This window comes from Microtus pennsylvanicus, chromosome 2 (assembly GCF_037038515.1).
Source record: "Microtus pennsylvanicus isolate mMicPen1 chromosome 2, mMicPen1.hap1, whole genome shotgun sequence".
Taxonomy (NCBI): domain Eukaryota; kingdom Metazoa; phylum Chordata; class Mammalia; order Rodentia; family Cricetidae; genus Microtus; species Microtus pennsylvanicus.
This window is the reverse complement of record NC_134580.1, coordinates 12,271,409-12,291,907: the sequence shown is the minus strand read 5'-3', so window position 1 is coordinate 12,291,907 and position 20,499 is coordinate 12,271,409. Positions and strand designations below refer to the sequence as shown.

The 20,499-nt window shown below is 52.9% G+C and overlaps 1 protein-coding gene across 1 annotated transcript; it reads left to right on the top strand.

Annotated features, from left to right (window-relative positions):
• The first annotated feature begins 570 nt into the window (after nt 1-570).
• Nucleotides 571-20,156, top strand: Ttll12 (tubulin tyrosine ligase like 12). Its single transcript, XM_075960190.1, has 14 exons — nt 571-771; nt 4,797-4,966; nt 7,335-7,533; nt 8,253-8,412; nt 8,501-8,634; nt 11,099-11,175; nt 13,734-13,850; nt 14,002-14,196; nt 14,515-14,626; nt 15,736-15,887; nt 16,252-16,333; nt 17,006-17,074; nt 17,606-17,744; nt 18,678-20,156. The coding sequence occupies exons 1-14, from the start codon at nt 610-612 to the stop codon at nt 18,827-18,829; spliced, it is 1,920 nt and encodes a 639-aa protein (XP_075816305.1). The 5' UTR covers nt 571-609; the 3' UTR covers nt 18,830-20,156.
• The last annotated feature ends 343 nt before the right edge of the window (nt 20,157-20,499 follow it).

Genomic DNA, 20,499 nt, shown 5'->3' with positions numbered 1-20,499 from the left:
AAGTAGAAGGAGAACGGACTTCACGATGTTTGTTCATTGATGTCCACAAGGACACACACATACTCTGTCTCTCTCTCTCTCTCTCATACACAACACACACACGCACACCAAAATAAAATAAAATAGCTGGAAAAATGACTTAGTGGTAACTGCTCTTGCAGAAGACCAGGGTTCAGATCCCAGCACCCCATGTGTAATTCCAGTTCCAAGGAACCTGACACCCTTTTCTGGCCTCCACGAGATGCACACATACATGCATGCAAGTAAGCATTCATACACATAAATTTAAAAATTTTTAAAACTAAAATTAAAAGAACAACAACCAAAAAAAACTCTAGAACAACAAAATCGTAACCAGCGCGAGGGCTATCTGACCTCCTCCCCCACCCCAACCCCACCTGCCCCACGAGAACAAGCTCTTCCGGGTCTGACCACGTGGGGCGCTCTAAGCAGCACTCCCAGCACCCTCCGCGGCAGTCCTGGGATGAATGGGAAGACACGCCCCTAGCGCGCGTGCGCACTCTCGGGATCTCCCAGCCCGGGAGGCCGGCGCGTGCGCACCGTACTCTTAACTCAGGCGGTGGGCGGCGCTGTGCGCATCCGAGCACCATGGAGGATTACCCGGGTCAGCGGCGCGGCAGTCCGGGCCGCGCCGAGAGGCTGAATGAGCGGCTGCTGGACGAGTTCGTGTCGCTGCACGGTCCCGCGCTGCGCGCCTCTGGCGTCCCGGAGCGGCTATGGGGCAGCCTCCTGCACAAGCTGGAGCACGAGGTACGGGGCAGCGCGGGCTATGCAGACGATTGGGGAGCGCAGCCCAGCGGCTCCAAAGGGCTCACTTACAGGCTCAGGAGTGGTGTGTGTCTGGGAGTCATTGGGCGACCGGCCGAGAGCTGCGCGTGTGCTGCCATCCTGCAGGGTCTGGACCCTGCCAAGGATGAGCTGGGATCTGCAGACTGGCATGCACTTGGCTCTCGGCATCCCAACACCTCTGCTGCGGCATATAGATTAAGAGTTGCTTCCCACGGCTCGAGTCGGCGGTCACACCCTTTGTAAACTAAGGAGGCCCGGCGAGATGGAGAAGACGCTTAAGAGAGGGTGAAAAGTGTTCCCTTTCAAAGGTGAGGGAGTAGCTCTATCTTTTCACCTGAGCTAGGTAGGGGTGTACGGCCTTTGCTGCCTGAAAACTGGGCCGTGGGTTTGAGTGTTAAAACAGTAGAGGCTGGACTGGGCGGAGGGTCTTTTCCGAACCTAGAGTTTGGTGTCACTTCAGGACACCGCCTCCCACCCGAAACCCACTAAAGCTGCAGGTAATCAGGAGAAGCCAAGTACTAGGAGTCCCGAGTCTTGCTGTGGGGCCGACTCACCCTCTTTGATCCAGTTCCACGCTATATATGAGCCAGATAGTTACTGCTCAAAGCCTGTACATAGGGCTGTGGTGCAGCTCACTGTGTGGAGTGCTTATCTAGCCTTGATGGGAGGTTGCTCCATCCCTAGTCCTACGGGAACGGAGGTGCAGAGCGTTCAGCGGGCTAGAGATAGAATGTGACCTGACAGCTCCCAGTCTACCCAGACAGCAGAGCAAAGCGACTGCACTGACCTGTGTGGTTGGTCGGGGTATTAGATGCGTTTTCCACTTTCAGTGTGGTTTTCGGGCATTACCGTGGTCGTAGATTGATGCTCATTGTTAGTGGACTTCATATAACTGGGTGGTTCCCTCTACTCAGGTGCTGGGCCCACCCATTTGGCCACTTTCTGCAGACTTGCCTTAATCCCAGGCCAATGCTGAGCTAGAACCCAGACCCCCATGTGTTAGTGAGGTTAAAAGGCTACCCATGAGGCTGCCTGAAAGGACTGTTTCAGGAATGCCCTGGGGTCCAACTCAGCCAGCCTCCAAGGGCACCCTCACTTGGACAGGTGACACCCCACCTAAGCCATGTCTCACTTGGAAAGCAGGGATGAAGAAACACTAGCACCTGGCTCCCCGTGGGGGGGAGGGGAGAATGGTAACAAATGAACTCCACCAGATGTCCTGTGCCTTCTCACTTAGGCTGCTGTGGCCTAGCCAGGGACAGCCATTGTTTTTGGGTTTTGTTTTTTTGTTATTGGTTTGTTTTTTTTTTTTTGGTCCCAGGCTTTCCAGACAAAGCTGAGTCACCACAGTGAGACCTGCCACCAGACCCAGAGGGAATGCTCAGCAGGACTGTGTACCTGCCTGCAGAGAGCCACCCTCCCCCACCAGGCATTCAGCCATGGTTCCTTACCTTGATCAGTTCCACAGAAAAGACAGGAGGTGTTTTTAAAAACACCCTCCCTCCCACTCGGAGGAACATCCACAGCTGTTACCTCCCTAGGGGTCACAGCTAAAAGGCAGGGTTGGTTCCTGCATACCCCCAGAGTCAGGCAAGGGGCTAAGGCAGGGTTGGTTCCTGCATACCTCCAGAGTCGGGCAAGGGGCTGGAGATTGAAACATAAACAGAGACACGGGTAACACCAAGAATGCCCCTTTTATGTGTTCCAGGACAGCTTATATAGGGCCTCCTAGACTAATGGCCACACCCTGACTCTCAGGCCACCAGAAACCACTCCCCTGCCATCAGGAACTCCTGAGGATCTCGGGCTCAGAGCAGCTGCAAAGCAGCTTGTTTGCTCAGAGCAGCTGGAAGCATAGGAAAACAAGTTGTTTTCTCTGGCAGGTAGGGGGTCCACAGTTCCCAACACCCCAGCAGAGGAAAAGCCAAGCCAGGCTTCAGGTTAGAAAGTTTGGGGTGAAAGCCAGGGAGTTAGTTGGAGGACCTTTGATACCTGAGGTATGGGTTCCAGCCCCCCCCCCCCCAGTTTTAAATGAAGGCAAACCTCCCCCAACCCAGGGCTGCTTCAGGGATCAAAGGAGGACTTTGTTGAGACTCTGCCCTCGTTCTTCACCTAGAGCTTCCCTTATATTCTGGTTGGCCTGCCAGACTCCACTCTGGAGAAGGGCAACTTCCCACTCCCACACACATTTTGTACATTAACTTTGTGTGCGGGCACATACCTGGGAGTCAGAAGACAACTTTCAGAAGTTGGTTCCACCTTGAGATATCGGTGACCAAACTCAGATCATCAAGCTTGGTCACAATCACCATTACCCAAGAGCCATCTCACCAGTGGTTCCCCCCACCCCCACCCCATGCCTTTCCCTTCCTCTCCTCTCCACACCCTAGAACTGCAGGTCTGACTCTTTCCCCACAGGCTCCCAGGTCCGGAGGAGTTAAAAGAGTCCAGCTCTCTTGTCCCTGCAGAGAGCCCCCCCTTGTTTCTGGCCTCAGGGAGTGTGTCTGTGCCTGAGAAGGTTGTAGCTGCCCCAGAGTGGTAGAGGTTGGAGGGATGGACTTGCCTGCTGCATCCCATTTCATCTGGTTCTTGCAGCTGGCCTGGCCTGTAAGAGTCTTTGCCACAGCCCAGGCCCCGTTCCATGTCTTTCTTTGTTTTAGTAATTTAAACTGCCCAACAAACCCAGACCTTCCTGCCAGACAGATGGGGAAACCGAGTCACAGAGGGTTTGAGCTAACTTTTCCAGGATTATCGGGGACCAGCCTCAACAAAAATGCCACTCGCCGGGGTATGGGCGTTGGGATTTAGAAATATTAATGAAGAATACGAAGACACGAAAATAATAAGACAGAAAAATATAGAATAGTACTGGGAGAGAGTTCCACTGAATACTGAAATCGCCCACGTTTAATTTCCAACTGCTTAAAATACTCCGACCCCAAAAATCTGCATAAAGATGATACAAGGATATGTGCAGACAAATTGAAGGTCCCCAGCTACCGTAGTCAAAGATTCTGTTGCTAGAACAAAGGAAGTCATGCTCACATCCTAGAACAAAACATTCTGTAGGCACACCATTCCCTGGGTGGAATCTATGTTATCTCCTTAAGGGAACTGGAACCTTAGTTGGCTCCTGAGACTTTTGTTTGAGACAGAAATGTGTCTGCTTACCCTCTTCCTGAAATACAAGGCCTGGCTATTAGCCTCACCTTTTGACAGTAACCTTGAGCGAGCACAATTCTGAGAACCTAAATCTAGGTGGGCACAGTAACCTTGAAGGAATAGAGGTAAGTTTCAACTCTGACCTTTGGTCAGCGTGGATATAGGCTCACATTTTTGGGCCTCCATATGGGACCGCATGTATAAGATATGGCAAAGCTCTGAGGTTCAAACCTCACAAGTGGGCCTCATATTCTAAAGGTCCCCACCCCCACTCCCTTGCTGGCTTATGACACACCTGAGGTGCCTTTGTGGTGGGAACTGGGAGGGAGTGTGGGAGAAGAGGCCGGCTTGTTGCCTCTCTAGCTGTCCTTGACTCCCAACTGTTCCTGGTTTGGGAGATCCAATCCCCACATCCTCCAGTTCCCGCTCTGCTCAGAGAGTTGTCCCAGCATCCTCCGGCCACACTTTCTGTGCGGCAGTATGGGGAGGTGCCTGTGGGCTACCTCAGCTGTCCGGTATCAGAATAGTTCTTGTGAAAGTAAAGTCAGGGTTCTCCTGCCAGCCACCATCCTGATCCCCCATCTCATACCCTCTGCCGTTGGGGCCTCATTTCCCTTGTAAAACAAGGGGTGCAGACTAAGACAATTCTGCTATGGATACTTTGTGACTTTTCTAAAGTGTGCTGTGCTGGTGACATCCCTAGGAGGGCTTGGTTCTGTTAGATGTTGCTAAGAGGCTGTATGGTAAATAGAGCTTGCTCCTTGGAGGTAAAGGGGTCAGAGGTCTCCTGCCCACACTCCTGATTCCTTGTGCTCTGGCCATAGGTTTTCGATGCTGGGGACATGTTTGGGATAATGCAAGTGGAGGAGGTGGAGGAGGCTGAGGACGAGGCCGCCAGGGAGGCTCAGAGGAAGCAGCCCAATCCTGGGAGTGAGCTGTGCTACAAGGTCATCGTGACCAGTGAGAACGGCGTCCAGGCTGATGACCCCAACAGGTAGGACCCGAGTCTAAGCATCGGTCTTTTAAGTTTCTGACTTCGTTTTAGAGAGATTTCACCCAGACTCGTTTTCCCTGTGAAGTGACCAGCCTGTGGTGTTCCCACGGGCTCTGGGGGTAGTGTCTGCGCCTGTGCTGTTGACAGTCTGCCAGGAATCCTGCTTGATGCTCCTGGAAAGCACATCCCTGTAACCTCACTGCAGGGTCCTCTAGCTCTTGGTTCTGCTGAGAGCAAGCAAGCCCAGGGGAAGGACTTGCATGAAGTTGTCCAGTCAGTTAAAGACGAACCCAGCTACGCCTAACTGAGCCTGGCATTGCTAAGGGCCCTTGTCCCCTCTCCTTGAAGCCTGCTGACACAATCCTGGAAGCAGGAAGACTAGACCAAGCCTGGTGTTGCCCAGGGCCAAATCTAAGAATCAAGACTTCCCATCTTCCAGGGAACCGGGGTGAACCTATGGACCCCTCTCCCAGACGCTTCGTCTAAACCTTGAGGAAGGAACTTCCTGAGTTTCCTTGGCATCTGGTGTTGTACCAAGCTTTGTCTTTTTCTTCACCAGCCCCTAAGTGAGCTGTAGAGACTGCTCTACTGATGAGCACTCCCCAGAAGCTCAGGCCTCACTCTGCCCAGTGCCGCCCACACCTCAGCACCTGGGAAGTAGCTGGGGATGGACCACCCCCATACACTAGCCTTTTGGAACCTGTCTTAGTAACTCTCCTGTTGCTGTGATAAATTATACCCGCCAGGTCAGCTGAGGGAGAAAGGGTTTGTTCTGCCTCACAGTGTAAGATACAGTCTGTCGTGGGGTGGGGGAGGGAAGGCACAGGGCAGGAGCCCCCTAGCAAGAGCTTGAAGCAGTCTCTCATATCTGCAATGGAGAAACAGAACAACGAATGCATTGTTGGATGCATTGTTGGTGTTCAGCTGCCTTTCTGCGGTTTATGAAGTCCAGGATGGCCTGCTCAGGGAATGGTCCCTCCCACAGTTAAGACGTGTCTCCCCACATCAATTAGCAAAATCAAGACAGCCTCTCACGGGCACACCCAGAGGCCCATCCCCTGGGTGATTCTGTACTCTGTCAAGTTGACAGCTCTGGCCTTCACCGAGCACGAGAGTCTGTTTCAGGTTTCAACCCCCTCTCTGCTCTTAAGAACGTTGTCGCTCTGAGTATTACATTTGCCAGGTCCCGTTTCTCTGTCCTCAGTACCCCACACCTACTTGGCCATGACTGTTGTCACACTCCATGGTCACTCCCAAATGCACACCTCTGAGCGTGTGGCTCTGTGCCACACACTGCATTGTGCAGGAATAAACCAGCCTTTGAGGATATGCAAACAGACTAGGGGACTAACAGCATACTGATAGATTCCTGAACTTCGTCTCGAAAATTACCTAGAATATTGCTGTTCCTTTTGTTTTGTAGGGGCTGTGTGCTCAGGGAGAGGCTGCCTTGTTCACTGGGCACCTGTATATGTGGAGTCCCTTAATCCAGCAAAGCTTGCTGGAGCCATGATTAGAAAGACAGGCCTGGTCAGGTGGTGGTGGTGGCGGTGCATGCCTTTAATCCCAGAATTTGGGAGGCAGAGGCAGGCAGATTTCTGTGAGATTGAATCCAGCCTGGTCTACAGAGTGACTTTCAGGATGACCAGGACTACACAGAGAAACCCTATCTTGAAAAGGAAAAGAAAGACAGGCTTGGCCTCTCCCATGTGAAGTTTTTGGTGCCATTAGGTCCTGGGGTACACACGCATGCATGCAGCTTTGTCACCTGCCTGCTGCCACTCCCAGTGGGTAGAGCCTTTGCTTGTGTTGAATGTCTGTCGCTGCTAGATCTGCAGCCAGCAGGGTGGCAGAATGAGCCTTTGCCCTGTGCCTGCAGCCTGGCTCTGACGTTGACCCAAGTGGCTGCAGTGAGCGTGACCACATTTGTTCCATGTGAAACACATGTTCAGCTGGGGTTGGAAACAGGGACCTCCCAGTGTCCTCCTTTAGAATTTAGAGGAGCTCTTACTTCTCAGAGCCACACTGAGTGGGTGGCAGAAAGGTGGCATTGGGCCGGGGCACCATAACTGAGGTGCTGTGGAAAGTAAGTCTCAGGAGGGCTGGGTACCAGAGTTTGGGTGTTATCTACTTTCTGCCCTGACTGCGTAGTACAGTGGTTCTCAACCTGGGGGTCGAGCGATCCTTTCGTAGGGGTCACCTGACCACTGGAAAACACAGAAATTTACTTTACGATTCTTAACAGTAGCAAAATTACAGTTATGAAGTAGCAATGAAAATAACTTTAGTTGGGGTTCACCACACTATAGCATTAGGAAGCTTGAGAACCACACTGATTTAGGGCTTCATGGGTGCCTTGTACCTGCAGCATCTTCCTCATCGACCACGCCTGGACGTGCCGTGTGGAGCATGCGCGGAAACAGCTGCAGCAGATACCTGGACTCTTGCACCGCATGGCTAACCTGATGGGCATCGAGTTCCATGGTGAGGTGCCCAGCCCAGAAGTTGTGGCCCTGGTGCTGGAGGAGATGTGGAAGTTCAATCAGACCTATCAGCTGGCCCATGGGGTGAGTCATCTCCCTTTCTCCCAGGCCTGGTAGAAGCCCTGTTTGGTCCCTGTACCTTTACCAGATGTATGTTACCAATAATAAAGCAAAGCCAAACAGTCAGGTTACAGCCAGGCATGGGGGTACACCCTTTTCTCCCAGTATGTGGAAGGAAGAGATAAGTGGATCTCTTAGAGTTCAAGGCCAACCTGGTGTAGCTAATTGTAGGCCAGCCAGAGCTACATAGAAGACCTTATCTTGGTACCTGGGACCAACCAAGGCTGGGAACCAAGGTACCTATTCTGCCTTTGCACTTAAGGGACACAGGCCTCCCTCCCTCAGACCTCTAAAATTGAGTTCTGGTGACTCAGCTGCTCCTTCCAAAATGTTGCCCTCCGTGGTTCTCACTACCCTTGTTAGGAGAGCAAAACCTTTTGACACACCTGTAGGCCTTCATCTGCCTCCCTGCCACCCTTGCAGGCTCATCCTCCTGGCTCTCAGCTTGGGGAAAGCCATGCTTGTTTCTTACGGTCCAGCTCCTTGAGCCGCACCCACCCAGCATAGCATATGGGACTCATCCCTGCCATTACTGGGCTAGTGCCTTGTTTCCACAGGCCTGGGTCAGTCAGTGGGATTGGGGGAGCCTCCAAGCTCCAAAGTAGGCCGAGGGGAAGAGTGGTTGATGTTGGGTGTGCAGGTGGGTGGACGTGTGGCCGAGGATTGTTGCATTCTGCCCACAGACAGCTGAAGAAAAAGTCCCGGTGTGGTACATCATGGACGAGTTTGGCTCCAGGATCCAGCACGCAGATGTGCCGAGCTTTGCCACTGCTCCCTTCTTCTACATGCCCCAGCAGGTGGCCTACACACTGCTGTGGCCCCTCAGGGACCTAGACACGGGCGGTAAGTCAGGTGCCTGCATACCCCAGAGGATGGGCCTTGGGCAAGCCTCCTGCCACCCCCACTGATGGGCGTGCGTGTCTTGGCGCAGAGGAGGTGACCCGGGACTTTGCCTACGGAGAGGCAGACCCTCTGATCCGGAAATGCATGCTGCTGCCCTGGGCCCCTGCCGACATGCTGGACCTCAGCTCCTCTACGCCTGAGCCTCCCGCCGAGTACTATCAGGTGTAGTGTTTGGTGGTTTCTGGAATGTTCTCTATACAGTCACTAAATGTTAATGTCGGCTGGATTCCAGGCTCCAGACCAATGACTGTGGGATGAGGGAATCATTGGGGAACACCTGAGAGATAAGGGGCTTGATGCACGCCAGCTGCCTAAGCCACGCAGTTTGTCATCTGTCCTGATCTTGATTCCGGGTAGCCTGGGTTTGGGATCGGTGGCCTATGCAGCTAGACCTGGCTGTACACGCTCCTCTGTCCCTCCTCTTCTCATGATGCTCCTTCACAGGGTACAGAATGATACTAGCTGTTCCTCCATGTCCATGGGGATGGGTTGCGGGACCACACAGATGCTAAAGGCAGTGGGTGCTCAGGTTTGCTACGTAGAACTGCCAGCACTGCCCCCAGTGTCCGTCCTTCTCTGGATTGTTTGTAATTCTCGGTACAGTAGCAGTGCTCTGTGGACAGTCGTGTGGTTTGGGAATGACGACACACGGATGTTTGCACACATTCTCTACAGAGCCCCCCCCCCCCCCCCCGAAAACACTTCTGACCTACTGTTAGCTGAGTCTGAAGTCATGGGGCCCAAAGGTTCAGAGGGCCGACTGCCCTGTAGTACATTTCACAACACAGCAGGCCCTCAAGGAGTCCTGAGCAACCTGTAAGTTAGGACCCTGTGGGTTCACTCAGAAATGCCTGGCTGCCGAGCACTGGTGGTGCACGCCTTCAATCACAGCACTCAGGAGGCAGAGCCAGGCAGGTGTCTGTGAGTTCGAGGCCAGCCTAGTCTACAGAGCTAGTTTCAGGGCAGCTAGAACAGTTACACAGAGAAACCCTGTCTCAAAAAAAGAAGTGGTACCTGTCTATACGAATCAGGAACACAGCCCCTAGCAGCCGGAGAGATAGCCTAGTGGTTAGAAAGCACTGGCCGCTACTGCGGAGAACCTGTGTTCGCTTCCCAGTGCCCGGGTCAGGCAGTTTCAGGTTCCATGGAATCCAGCACCCTTCTCTGACCTCTGTGGACACTGCACACATATGATGCACACATTAGTAAATACTCAGTGCACATAAAATAATATAAAAACATCTTAAGTGGGGGTGGGGCTGAAACTTTCCTTGTCCTCAGATCTTTACGCACAGGAGCTGTGCCTAGTGTTCACAATTCTGTTGATGTTAAACATGCTGGGGTGGGGAGAGTTAGGAGTCCAAAATCAAGGAACCACAGAGACTCAGCAGGGCCAAAAACCTTGCCCTTATTGTACTTGTGTCTACTCTGGCATGCAGAAATCTGATACCACTGAGTCTTGGGAGATTGTGGAATTACATTAACTTGGGTTGTAATGGAAGCTCCGGGAGTTGCTGATTGGCGGGGGCAGATCGCAGTCATGGTCTGGTGACACCTTGCTGAACCAGCAAGACAGAGCAGGAGGTGCCGTACCGCATGCTGGGGATTCAGAGTTGGGCTCTCAGCCTCCTCAGTGTTCGTATTTAGTCAGGGTTAGGGGAATGTGGAATTGGGTGCTGTAGGTGAGGTTTGAGGGTGACTAGGGAAGGTCCCACTGGCCTCCAGCGGTCTCTCAGTAAACGGTGAAGAATTGTCACCTTCCTTGGAAAGCTGTTGCAGGCAGGAAAAGAGGACCAGGAGGCCAGACAATGCTCACCTGAAACCTTATTTGCATAGGACCACGGGTCCAGCGATCTGACCCTGAGGTGACCTGTGTTGGTAACAAACGACTCAACAGCTTAGGACAACAGATATTTTACTGCCTCCCACAGTTTCTGGGGGGGCGGGAACTAGAGACAGTGTTCAACAAGTGCTTTGGTTCAGGGTTTCCTGGGCATACAGACTGTCCCCCCAAAGCTGAAGAGTCTGAGCCTTCCTGGAGCTGAGACGTTAGTATGTGGCAGTCAGACTTGGTGAGTCAGGCTGGCTGTCCCAAGCATCAGTCTCCACATAGGTGCCTCTACATGGGCTTCTCGGTGTCCTGGAGGCATGGCAGCTAGCTTGTCTTCAAGGGAGTGATCCAGGAACAAGAAGGAGGGAGTTAGGGGCCTGTGTTCTGGGCTCAAGAGCAGCACTGTCCCTTTGTCCCTGCTGCCCCTCACAAGTAGCTCCTTGAGTCCCGGGACAGGCTCTGCTTTACAAGGGAGTGTCAGAGTCTGTGGACCTGTTTTAAACTGTTACCCACGCTGGTCCAGGAACAGCCCTCAGGACTCCTCAGACTAAACGGCCCCTCCCGACACAGGTTTGGCACCTCTCACCACTTGAGTCTGGAACACGGCTGCATGGAGAATGAGAACAATGTGTGTGTGCTTTGCCTATCCTGGACTCCTGGGGACCTGGGAGGCCTGAGTCTAGAGCCTTGAGTCAGGTAGCCCTGGGCTGCCACTGAGAGAGTTACGGACGTGTTGGGAAAGCCCATTGGCCATTGGCTGTCTTCATTGAGGTCTGTTTCTGCCTCTGATCCTAGGCCGTCTTGGAGGAAAACAAGGAGAAACTGCCATTCGCCATTAGCCCAGTGACGCGTCCCCAAGGCCACGTCTTCAGGTACACACATAGCCCTCATTCTCTGTTCTCACTGAGACTACCTTCAGTCATTGCCATTCCCGGGTTCCAGAACAAGTCGGTGGCCCAGGCAGGCCTTGGAATCCAGGCATGTTGGCAGAAGTGCCAGTCATGGAGTTCTTAGAACCGCTGAGGAAAGTAGAGGGTGGGCGGGGCTGCCTGGAGAAGGCAGTTATTGGACTTACCCTGGGAAATGAGGAAAAGCCAAACACAGTGCGCATTCCTATAATCTCAACATAAGAGATGAAGGCAGGAGGATTACCACAAGTTCTTGGCTATCCTGGGCTACAGAGTAAAACCCTGTCTCAAAAAAGGATAAAGGTTGCCAGACAGTGGTGGCACACACCCTTAATCCCAGCACTCGGGAGGCAGAGGCAGACAGATCTCTGAGTTGGAGGCTAGCCTGGTCTACAGAACAAGTTCCAGGACAGCTGGGGATACACAGAGAAATCCTGTCTCAAAAATTAAAAAAAAGTGGGGGAAGCACCTGTCCAAGGAGTTGAGGGGACAGGCAGTGGCAGGGAAAAGACAGCTGTACTTCACGCTACGGGGCCTGGGTACAGAGCCACACCCACTAGTGCTGAGCAGGGCCTCTGCCTTCCTAGGAGCCCTCTCTACAGCCCCCAGGTGCTAGATCCGTGGCTGCTGAAACTTGGTTCATCTAGAATAGGGCTGTGTGCACCATTCTGTCTGGTTTTAGGGATGGCCTCTCTCTACTGGGTCCTCCTGCTCTTGCCTGAAGCCAGAGAGAACCCTGGCCTTTGCTAAGTGGGTAAGGGAGTGTCCTGAGACACAGATCTGGCTGTGAACCCTCTGGAATGGGCTAGATGGAGACCCAGGCAGAGTCTTGTTTGCGGCCATGTTTCAAGCTCACTCTCCTGACTCAGGCGGGTTACCTGCCTGGTGCCAGCCATTCCAGCAGGCCAGTGCCTCACTGCGAGTCCTCCCACTGCAGCATCTTACCTCACCCTATGCCCTGTGTCCCCTTTGCCTTCATACTCTGTTCCTTTAGAAATACAGTCACCTCCAGGCCCCGTCTTCACTTCTGTCCTGGGTTTGAAGTGTGACATAAGACCTGTCCCAGGACGCTTGTCTTGACAGCACACCCACGGGAGGCCTGCAGATTCAGGAGCGCCCTCTGGGGACACCAACACTCTCACAGATCAAGGGGGACTGGGAGGTTGCTGGTGTCTACCTAATGGCAGTGACTGGGGTGTTTTCAGGCTTTTAGTCTTCTTTTTTTAAAAAAAATAAATAAAAGATTTATTTATTATGTATACAGTGTTCTGTCTGCATGTATGCCTGCAGGCCAGAAGAGGGCATTAGGTCCCATTACAGATGGTTGTGAGCCACCATGTGATTGCTGGGAATTAAACTCAGAACCTCTGGAAAAACAGCCAGTGCACTTAACCTCTGAGCCATCTCTCCAGCCTGGCTTTTAGCCTTATTCAAGAATGAAATAAAAGGGCCAGCAAGATGGCTTGGCCAGTAAAGGAACCTGCCACACGCCTGACAACCTAAGTTCAGTTCCTGGGACCCACATGGTGGAGGGAGAGAACCAACTCCCTGCCACAGGTTATCTTCTGGCCTCTGCACACACACAGACATACACAAATAATACACACAGATTATATAGTAGCAAGGAAGTTTATTCAAAATAAAGTGGTAAGTAGAGACTAGAAAGGAACCCACTGTCAAGACTGATGGAGTGGGCCACAGACTGAGGGTACTCAAGGTCCCAGTTATTGTTTGGGGTTTCCTTGTATAGGGTTCAAGAGAAAGTTGGTTTCTATTGGTATAACTTGGGTGGTTCTACCTTTTTTCTGTTTTGTTTGGGTTTTTTGGTGTTCTTTTGTTTTTGTTTTTTTGTTTACTCTGTGTAGCCCTGGCTGTCCTGGAACTCGATTTATAAACCAGACTGGCCTTGAACTTAGAGATCCGCCTGCCTCTTCCTCTGAGTGCTGTGATTAATGGCACGCGCTAACACCGCCCAGCTTCTCCATTTTAACTAAGAGGCTTAGATTACTCTTTATTCACTGTGCACATCCATTCCCGTAATGCATCCAACGTTGATTTACATGTTGCCAATTATTCATGGGCGCATACAGTAGTTCCGACTTACTGGCCATGCTCCCTAAGCCCGCTTAGGCCAGATTGACCTTCCTCTCCCAGGATGTATTTCTGAATAGAAACTGTCCAGGTTTAGTAACATAACAGGGAGGAGAAATTTGCTCCATTGTCTGCTGTTCAGAGTGGGAGAGTATAGCCCAAGCCAGAGTCCAGGACGCTAAGCTCTGCCTATGCTGGCCTGCTTCATATCCATCCTGCTTTCCTAAGAACCCAGCATCTACAGAACACCTAAACCATCCCGTTGTCTTGACGGCAGATGGGAGGCAAGCTCTGTGCTCTCATCCTCTGTGGGGAACCTGCGCTTGTGTCTTTCTACACCAGGAATTCCCAGGGACTTGCTGACACAGAGCCAGGGTGAGCAGGAGCTCCTGCCTGCCGTCGGGCCTCTGCTCACTCGAGTCTCTCCGCAGGGTCCACTCAGATATGCAGCAGGTGCTCCGCCACCTCACGCACCCACGTTTCACTTTTACTGAAAGCGAGGCTGACGCCGACATCCTCTACCACTTCTCACACTTCAAGGACTACAGGTGGGTACCTGGCAGCCCACGGGGCCTCGTACCCAATGTCTCTGACTACCTGCCACTCTCCCCGGGACCTCAAGCCTTCCTCTATACTCCCCACACCCCTCTCGGGGATGCTGAGCTGACCTGTGTTGGCCGTACCTGCCTCCACCCACAGGACGTTCAGCCAGGAGAGGCCACAGGTGCTACTCAACCAGTTCCCCTGCGAGAACCTGCTGACTGTAAAGGACTGCCTGGCCTCCATCGCTCGCCGGGCCGGGGGTCCTGAGGGTCCCCCCTGGCTGCCCCGAACCTTCAACCTGCGCACTGAGCTGCCCCAGTTTGTCAGCTATTTTCAGCACCGGGAGAGGCGGTAAGTCCCCTAGACTCAAGGCAGGGCGGACACTCCTGGGTACTTCTGTTAGGATGCTGCAGCTCTGCCCATCCTTACCCCATGCCCAGCCTGCTCTTTAGCTGAGCACCTACCAGCACTCTCATTGCTTCTGTGTCGTGGGGTTGGGGAGTGCAGGTTCCCTACTGTATTATTCCTCAGCTTCCAGCAAACTCTTCCTGGTTACCCCAGTGCTCTGTGACACAGTTTCCTAAAAGACATTAGCTCGCCAGTCAGCTTCTAGGTCCATGAGACACATGTCTAAAAGGTGGGTGTGGCTCAGTTAATGCCTTCCCCCAGGGGTGAAGACAACCATTGGATCTGCAAGCCCTGGAACCTGGCCCGCAGCCTGGACACTCACGTCACCAACAACCTCCACAGCATCATCCGGCACCGAGAGAGCACCCCCAAGGTGGGCTTACAGCTCCCCCACCCGGCTGCTCCAGGCATAGGCAGAGACACCAAAGAGAGCAGGTGTGGGGACCTCCGGCTAGGTCTGAGGTTGGGAGAGTCGGCTGTGGCTCAGGGCCACTCGGCTTGTGGGGACTGGAGCACACCACGGCAGTACATGAGCTGATCACTGATGGAGCCCCCAGGTCTAACGTAGTGCTCCTGTGGGCCATGCAGTGGCTGTGTGCAGGAGCTGCCTCAGACACAAGGTTCTCATGGCACAGGCTGGGAGAAAGTGGGCTTTGAGGACGGTGAGTCATTGTAGCGACTTGAGACAGCAGGTGGGAGTGGATGGGATTATTGGTGAGAATTCCTCCGTTAAAACCTGGAAACTAGGGCTAAGGAGATGGCTCAGTGGGTAAAGGAAGTGCTTGCTTTGCAAGCATGAGAACCAGAGTTCAGTCCCTAGAATTCCTGGGGAGGGGGTGTCAAAAAGCCAGGCATGGTCAGTCTAGCCTGCTTGTTAGACTCCAGGCCAGTAAGAGACCCTGTCTTTAAAAGGGGGCGGGGGGAGTCAACATGGATTAACATCCAAGGAGTGGTGGCCGAGGTTGGACTCACGCATACACAAAGGCTGAAACTTGATGGAATTTTTTTTTTCCCTTTAAATAGAAAGGTGGGGATTAGAGAGATGGATCGGTGGTTAAGAACACCTGCTACTCTTGCAGAAGACCCAGGTTCTGTTCCCAGAACCTACATAGTGGCTCACAGCTGTCTGCAACACCAATGGTCATCTAACACTCTCTTCTGGCCCCTGGATGCGGCACGCATGTGATACACATAACATACATGCAGACAAACACTTAACACATAAAAATAAATCTTTTTTTAAAGTATAAAGTAGCAATGAACATAAAGAATTTGCTGTGCCTTAGCTAGAGTGTGAAAATGCCAGGAATAGGGGGCAGCTGTATGTAGAAGGCCGTGATGGCCTTGTGTGCAGTCCTGTGGACATAGGGGAAGGAGACTCCTTCATCTTGGGGCTCGGGGTGAGGGCTCAGCACCTCCCAGGTTCTCTGTCCTGCCCAGGTGAGGTGAGCTACTGGTGAGCAAGTCCGCATCTGTCCCCAGGTTGTGTCCAAGTACATTGAAAGCCCCGTCCTGTTCCTTCGAGAAGATGTGGGGAGTGTCAAGTTTGACATCCGCTACGTGGTGCTGCTGCGCTCCGTGAGGCCGCTGAGCTTGTTCGTGTATGACGTGTTCTGGCTACGTTTCTCCAATAGGTAAGTGGGACAGGGCAGGGCGGGGAAGGGGCTGACAAAGAAACCCCTTCGCTGTGGTGCGTAAAAGCTTGCCCTGAACTCCACCCACCCCAGCACGCAGCCCACAGCTTCCAAGTGTTTAGTGACATCATTACTATAACGGATGTGACAGTCCCGTGAGCTGGTCATTAACCCAGAATCATGACGATGAACTGAGGCTTACAGAGAATCTCCAGCACATTTATTGGTCCTGACTCCAACATGGACTGAGGGGCTGTCCCAACCCATAGACAAGGGGAGCATTGTACCCCAGCCCCAGCCAGCAGTGTGTGGCTGCTCCCCATGGAGCTTGGGAGCCCATCTTTAACCTGTCCACTTGTTTCAGGCCCTTCTCACTCAGTGACCTAGATGACTATGAGAAGCATTTCACCGTCATGAACTATGACCCGGATGTGGTGCTGAAACAGGTAGGGTCTGCTGTGGCCCAAGAGCAAGTAGGTTCTCCTGTCACAGTCAGGTCCTGTGTCCTCTCAGGAAGTCTTTTTCTGCTGCTAAAGAGTACCCAGTGTTGAAGGTGTAGGAGCGGAGTTGAGGTCTCCGTAGGGCTCACTGCCACATAGTGGGCACAATGGGGTCACAATGCCATCTGCATGCCAGGGCTAAAGGCATTGGGGCAGACAGCAGGCCAGTTATTTATTTTTTGGCTTTTTTGGGAGCGGGGGAGTCTCATGTAACCCAGGCTAGCCTTGAACTCTCAGTTCCTGGGCCTCAACTTTGCATGTGAATCCTGGGTGCAGAGGCTGGTAGACTTCATAATAACCTGGTTCCCACGGCCAACAGCTCTCAGAGGCCTCTGCGCTGCCCCAGCAGAGAGGCTGTGCTGACTCAGACCCTAAGTGGCCCTGTTGCTTCTCGTCCTCTTACCTTGATTGAGTTGAAAGCCAGGACCATCAAGGCAGCAGCCCTGCCTGCAAAGTCAGTGAGCTGAGCAGGGAGTCCTAGCCTTCCTTTTCATGGAAGGGGAAGCAGAGGCTCAGAGTGGATCTTCTGCCTGCCTGGAGTCTAACCTGGGCCTCCTGATGTCCTGCTTCAGTCTAGAGACAGCTGCCGCCACCATAATTGTTTCTCATCTGTTTCAGGTGCACTATGATGAGTTCATCCCCCAGTTCGAAAAGCAGTACCCAGAGTTTCCCTGGAGTGGTGTCCAGGTGAGTCTTAGGCTCCGTCAAGCTGGGGCTATGAAAATCACTCTCTTCCCTGGCTGGACTAAGACCACCCCACCCACCCACCACGCCCCTGCTGTACTCTGGGGAAGTGTAGTGCTTCTGGAGGCTCTTCGGATGTCCTTCATCAGGAGGGAGGGAATTTGGGGTATCCTGGGGTAGCCCGGGAGCGATAGTCTCAGTCAGCCCCAGAAATCCATGCCCTTGGGGCCACAGGGAGTAGCGGGGGGGCTAGTCATAGGACAGGAAACCAACCAATGTACTGGAGGTAGATTCCTGCACTAGGGCATGGCTTGGTGGTGAGTGCTTGCCTAGAATGCATGAAGCTCTGGACTCCTTCTTTACTGCAAAACAGAAACTGACTCCTGGAGTGTGGGGACAGGCAGACATGGCCATCTCACCAACTAGGAATGTAGATGGAGTAACCTGGGTGACAGGGCTCAGGCAAGGATAGTGGTCTTGTTAGTCCAGAGTCAGCGTTGAGTTCACCTGTGATGGAGCATTCCTTGTCTCCAGGCTGAGATCTTGAAGGCCTTCACAGAGCTGTTCCAAGTGGCATGTGCCAAGCCACCGCCCATGGGCCTCTGCGACTACCCCTCCTCTCGAGCTGTGTACGCTGTTGACCTCATGCTCAAGTGGGATAGCGATCCAGATGGTAAGGGGCCTCTCCACACCAAAGCCTTCCACCCAGTACCCCTATGCCCAGCCCTGCTGGCAGTGCGCAGGACAGCCCTTGGCTATCTTTTGGTTTTATGTGTTTGAAAGTTCTGCACGCACGAGCATAACGGGTGTGTGTGTGTGAGTGTGTGTGTGTGTGTGTGTGTACACGAGTGTATGTGTGTGAACTGTGTGCGTGATTGGTGTCCCCAGGGGTCAGGACACAGGACTTCTAATGTATTTATGTGTATATGTGTATACTATGAGTATGCCTGGTATCCCCAGGGTTCAGAGGACACAGGCCCCCTGGAGTGTGTGTGGGCTTTGTGTACTGGGTATACTGTGTGTACTGTGTGCATGCCTGGTATCCTTAGTGGTCAGAGGACACAGGACCCCTAGAACAGGAGTTAAGAATGTATGTAAGCCACCATGTGTTTTCTAGAAACTGAATCCAGGTGCAAAAACATAAAATGCTCTTAACTGCTAAGCCATCTCTCCAGTCCCACGGCTTTGGTTTCACGGAGAAATTTCCCCAGTGGTCCAGCTTAGGTATCCTGGCCTGATCCACTGAGAAAGAGACACATTTGCTTCGGAGTACAGGGGGAAGGTGACAAACTGGGCGCCACAGGAGCTCATGGGACAGGACGTGTGCTGCTCCTCTGACCACACTAGTCATCGAGGCGTAAAGCGATGTTCCCTCATTGTCCTAAGGGAAATGAGGTTGGGGTAGCTCCAGTCTTTATTTGGGGAACAGGTATATTAAACCAGGGAATCCATGTTCTAAGTCACACCCTGTGCCCACACATTGGGAATCGGGGCCTAAGTCTGCCCCGCATCACAGCCCCCCATCCCCCAGTTCTTCCGAGACAGTGTGTGTGTACCCTGACCTTGTTGCCGTCGCAGTCTTCCTACCTCTTAGTTTTGCCACCAGGAAAGCGGGTGATGCAGCCCCAGATCCTGGAGGTGAACTTCAACCCTGACTGTGAGCGAGCCTGCAGATACCACCCCACATTCTTCAACGATGTCTTCAGCACCCTCTTTCTGGATGAGACCGACAACTGTCCCGTCACCCGCATCATCTAGGTGCCCAGAGCCCTCCTGCCTGTGTTCACAGCTGGTTCCAGCCCCAGCTCCTAGAGCTGCTTCTGCGGTCCCAGCCTTCTCCTCTTCCTCCCACCCCCACACCCAGTCAGAGACGTGTTCCCGCTTCTTACGTGGGACATCAGGTCCACACCATGTGGCAGAGCTGGACAGGAAGTGGTGTCTCCAGGGCTGGATGCTACCCCTGGCACTCTCCACACCTCCTGACACCCTCTGTCCTCTGGTGAGGCTCCTGCTCAGCCAAGGACTTTACACCTAATATCCAGAGTTTTCATACAGAGGGAGGGGTGTTCACAGAAACAAGGTTCCACAGGGAAATGTTTGGGAACCTTGTATCCAGCAGGCCCAGGGAGTTCTCTGCCCTCCTTTTTAGGGTGTCAGCACCCTGTGTTGTACCCACAGGCCCCAGAACAGCCAGGGGAAAACATTTGCCAACCCAGCCTTAGGCCTAGGCCTCCTCCAGCAGAGCCTTCACCAGCAGACTTCCCGCCATGCCTGCCCTTGGTGTTTCCCTTCCTGGGAAGCTGGACTGTTAAAAGAGTTCTGTGCTGTCAGGTGTTGGTAGCCCACGCTGTTAATCTCAGCACTCAGGAGGGAAAGGTAGGTGGATCTCTTGAGAGTCCAAGGCCAGTCTAATCTATAGAGTGAGTTCCAGGACAGCTACCTGGAAACCTGGTCTCAAAAAACCAAAAAAAAAAAAAAAAAGTCCCGTGCTGGCGTCTTCACCGAGTTCCACTGTCCTCTGAGGTGAGGCTCCATGGCAGAATGCAGGCAGGGAGGCAATGGGATTGCCAAGGCTGCCAAGATGGCTCTGGGGAGAACTTTACATGAAAGAGGTCAGGCTGCCTCTTGCCAAAGCCTAGAGTCAAAATGTTGAGGTTTTTGTATATGTGTGTTTATGTATATGTGTGTGTTTCTCTTAACCTACAGAAAGAAAATGTAAAATCTAGTTCTTTATTTTGTTGCTGGAATTGGAAGTCAGCTACAATTGTTTCTGTGGCTGCCAGGTGCCTGGGTCCAGCCCACTAGTAAGTGGATCCAGTTAGAGTGGGTGGGGACCGCTTCCAGGGTGCTCTGCGGCTCTGGAGGGTGGAGCACTGTGGTGGCTATTGTACTTTTGAAGGTAAACGTGACCTGAGCATAACTGGACATGGTTCATCCTGCCCGTCTCTGGGCGTGCGGACTACAAGCTAGCAAGCCCATGTTGGATTCAGCCCCTGCCAGAGGCAGGACAGATACTAATTGTTTGTCTCTGGAGAGTTGCTGGCCTCCCTGCCCTTTTATACTGCAATAAAATGTCTCCTTTTCACCTGGTCTTTTCTTTTTGGGGCCCTGGAGGCATAGGCCTGGGCTGGCATAACAGCTGTGTTCCCCCACAGTTGTGGGCACAGCCCAGCACGTCATCATGTGTGCTTCTGAGAAATGAGAGAAGAAAAAGCCAGTAGACCTCTGAGCTCCCTAACCCAGTTGACTTCCTAGTGATAGCCCCAGCAAGCTGGAGAAGAGCTGTAACCTGTGGTGTCTCCATATCCAGCCCAGGGGCTTTGGGGATCATAAGGCCTGAGGCATGGCCTACCCGGTGGTCTTGGGAAATGGCATTTTCTCTGTGTTGTCTACTTGTTACGACGTGGGAATGAGAGACCCCAACTCAT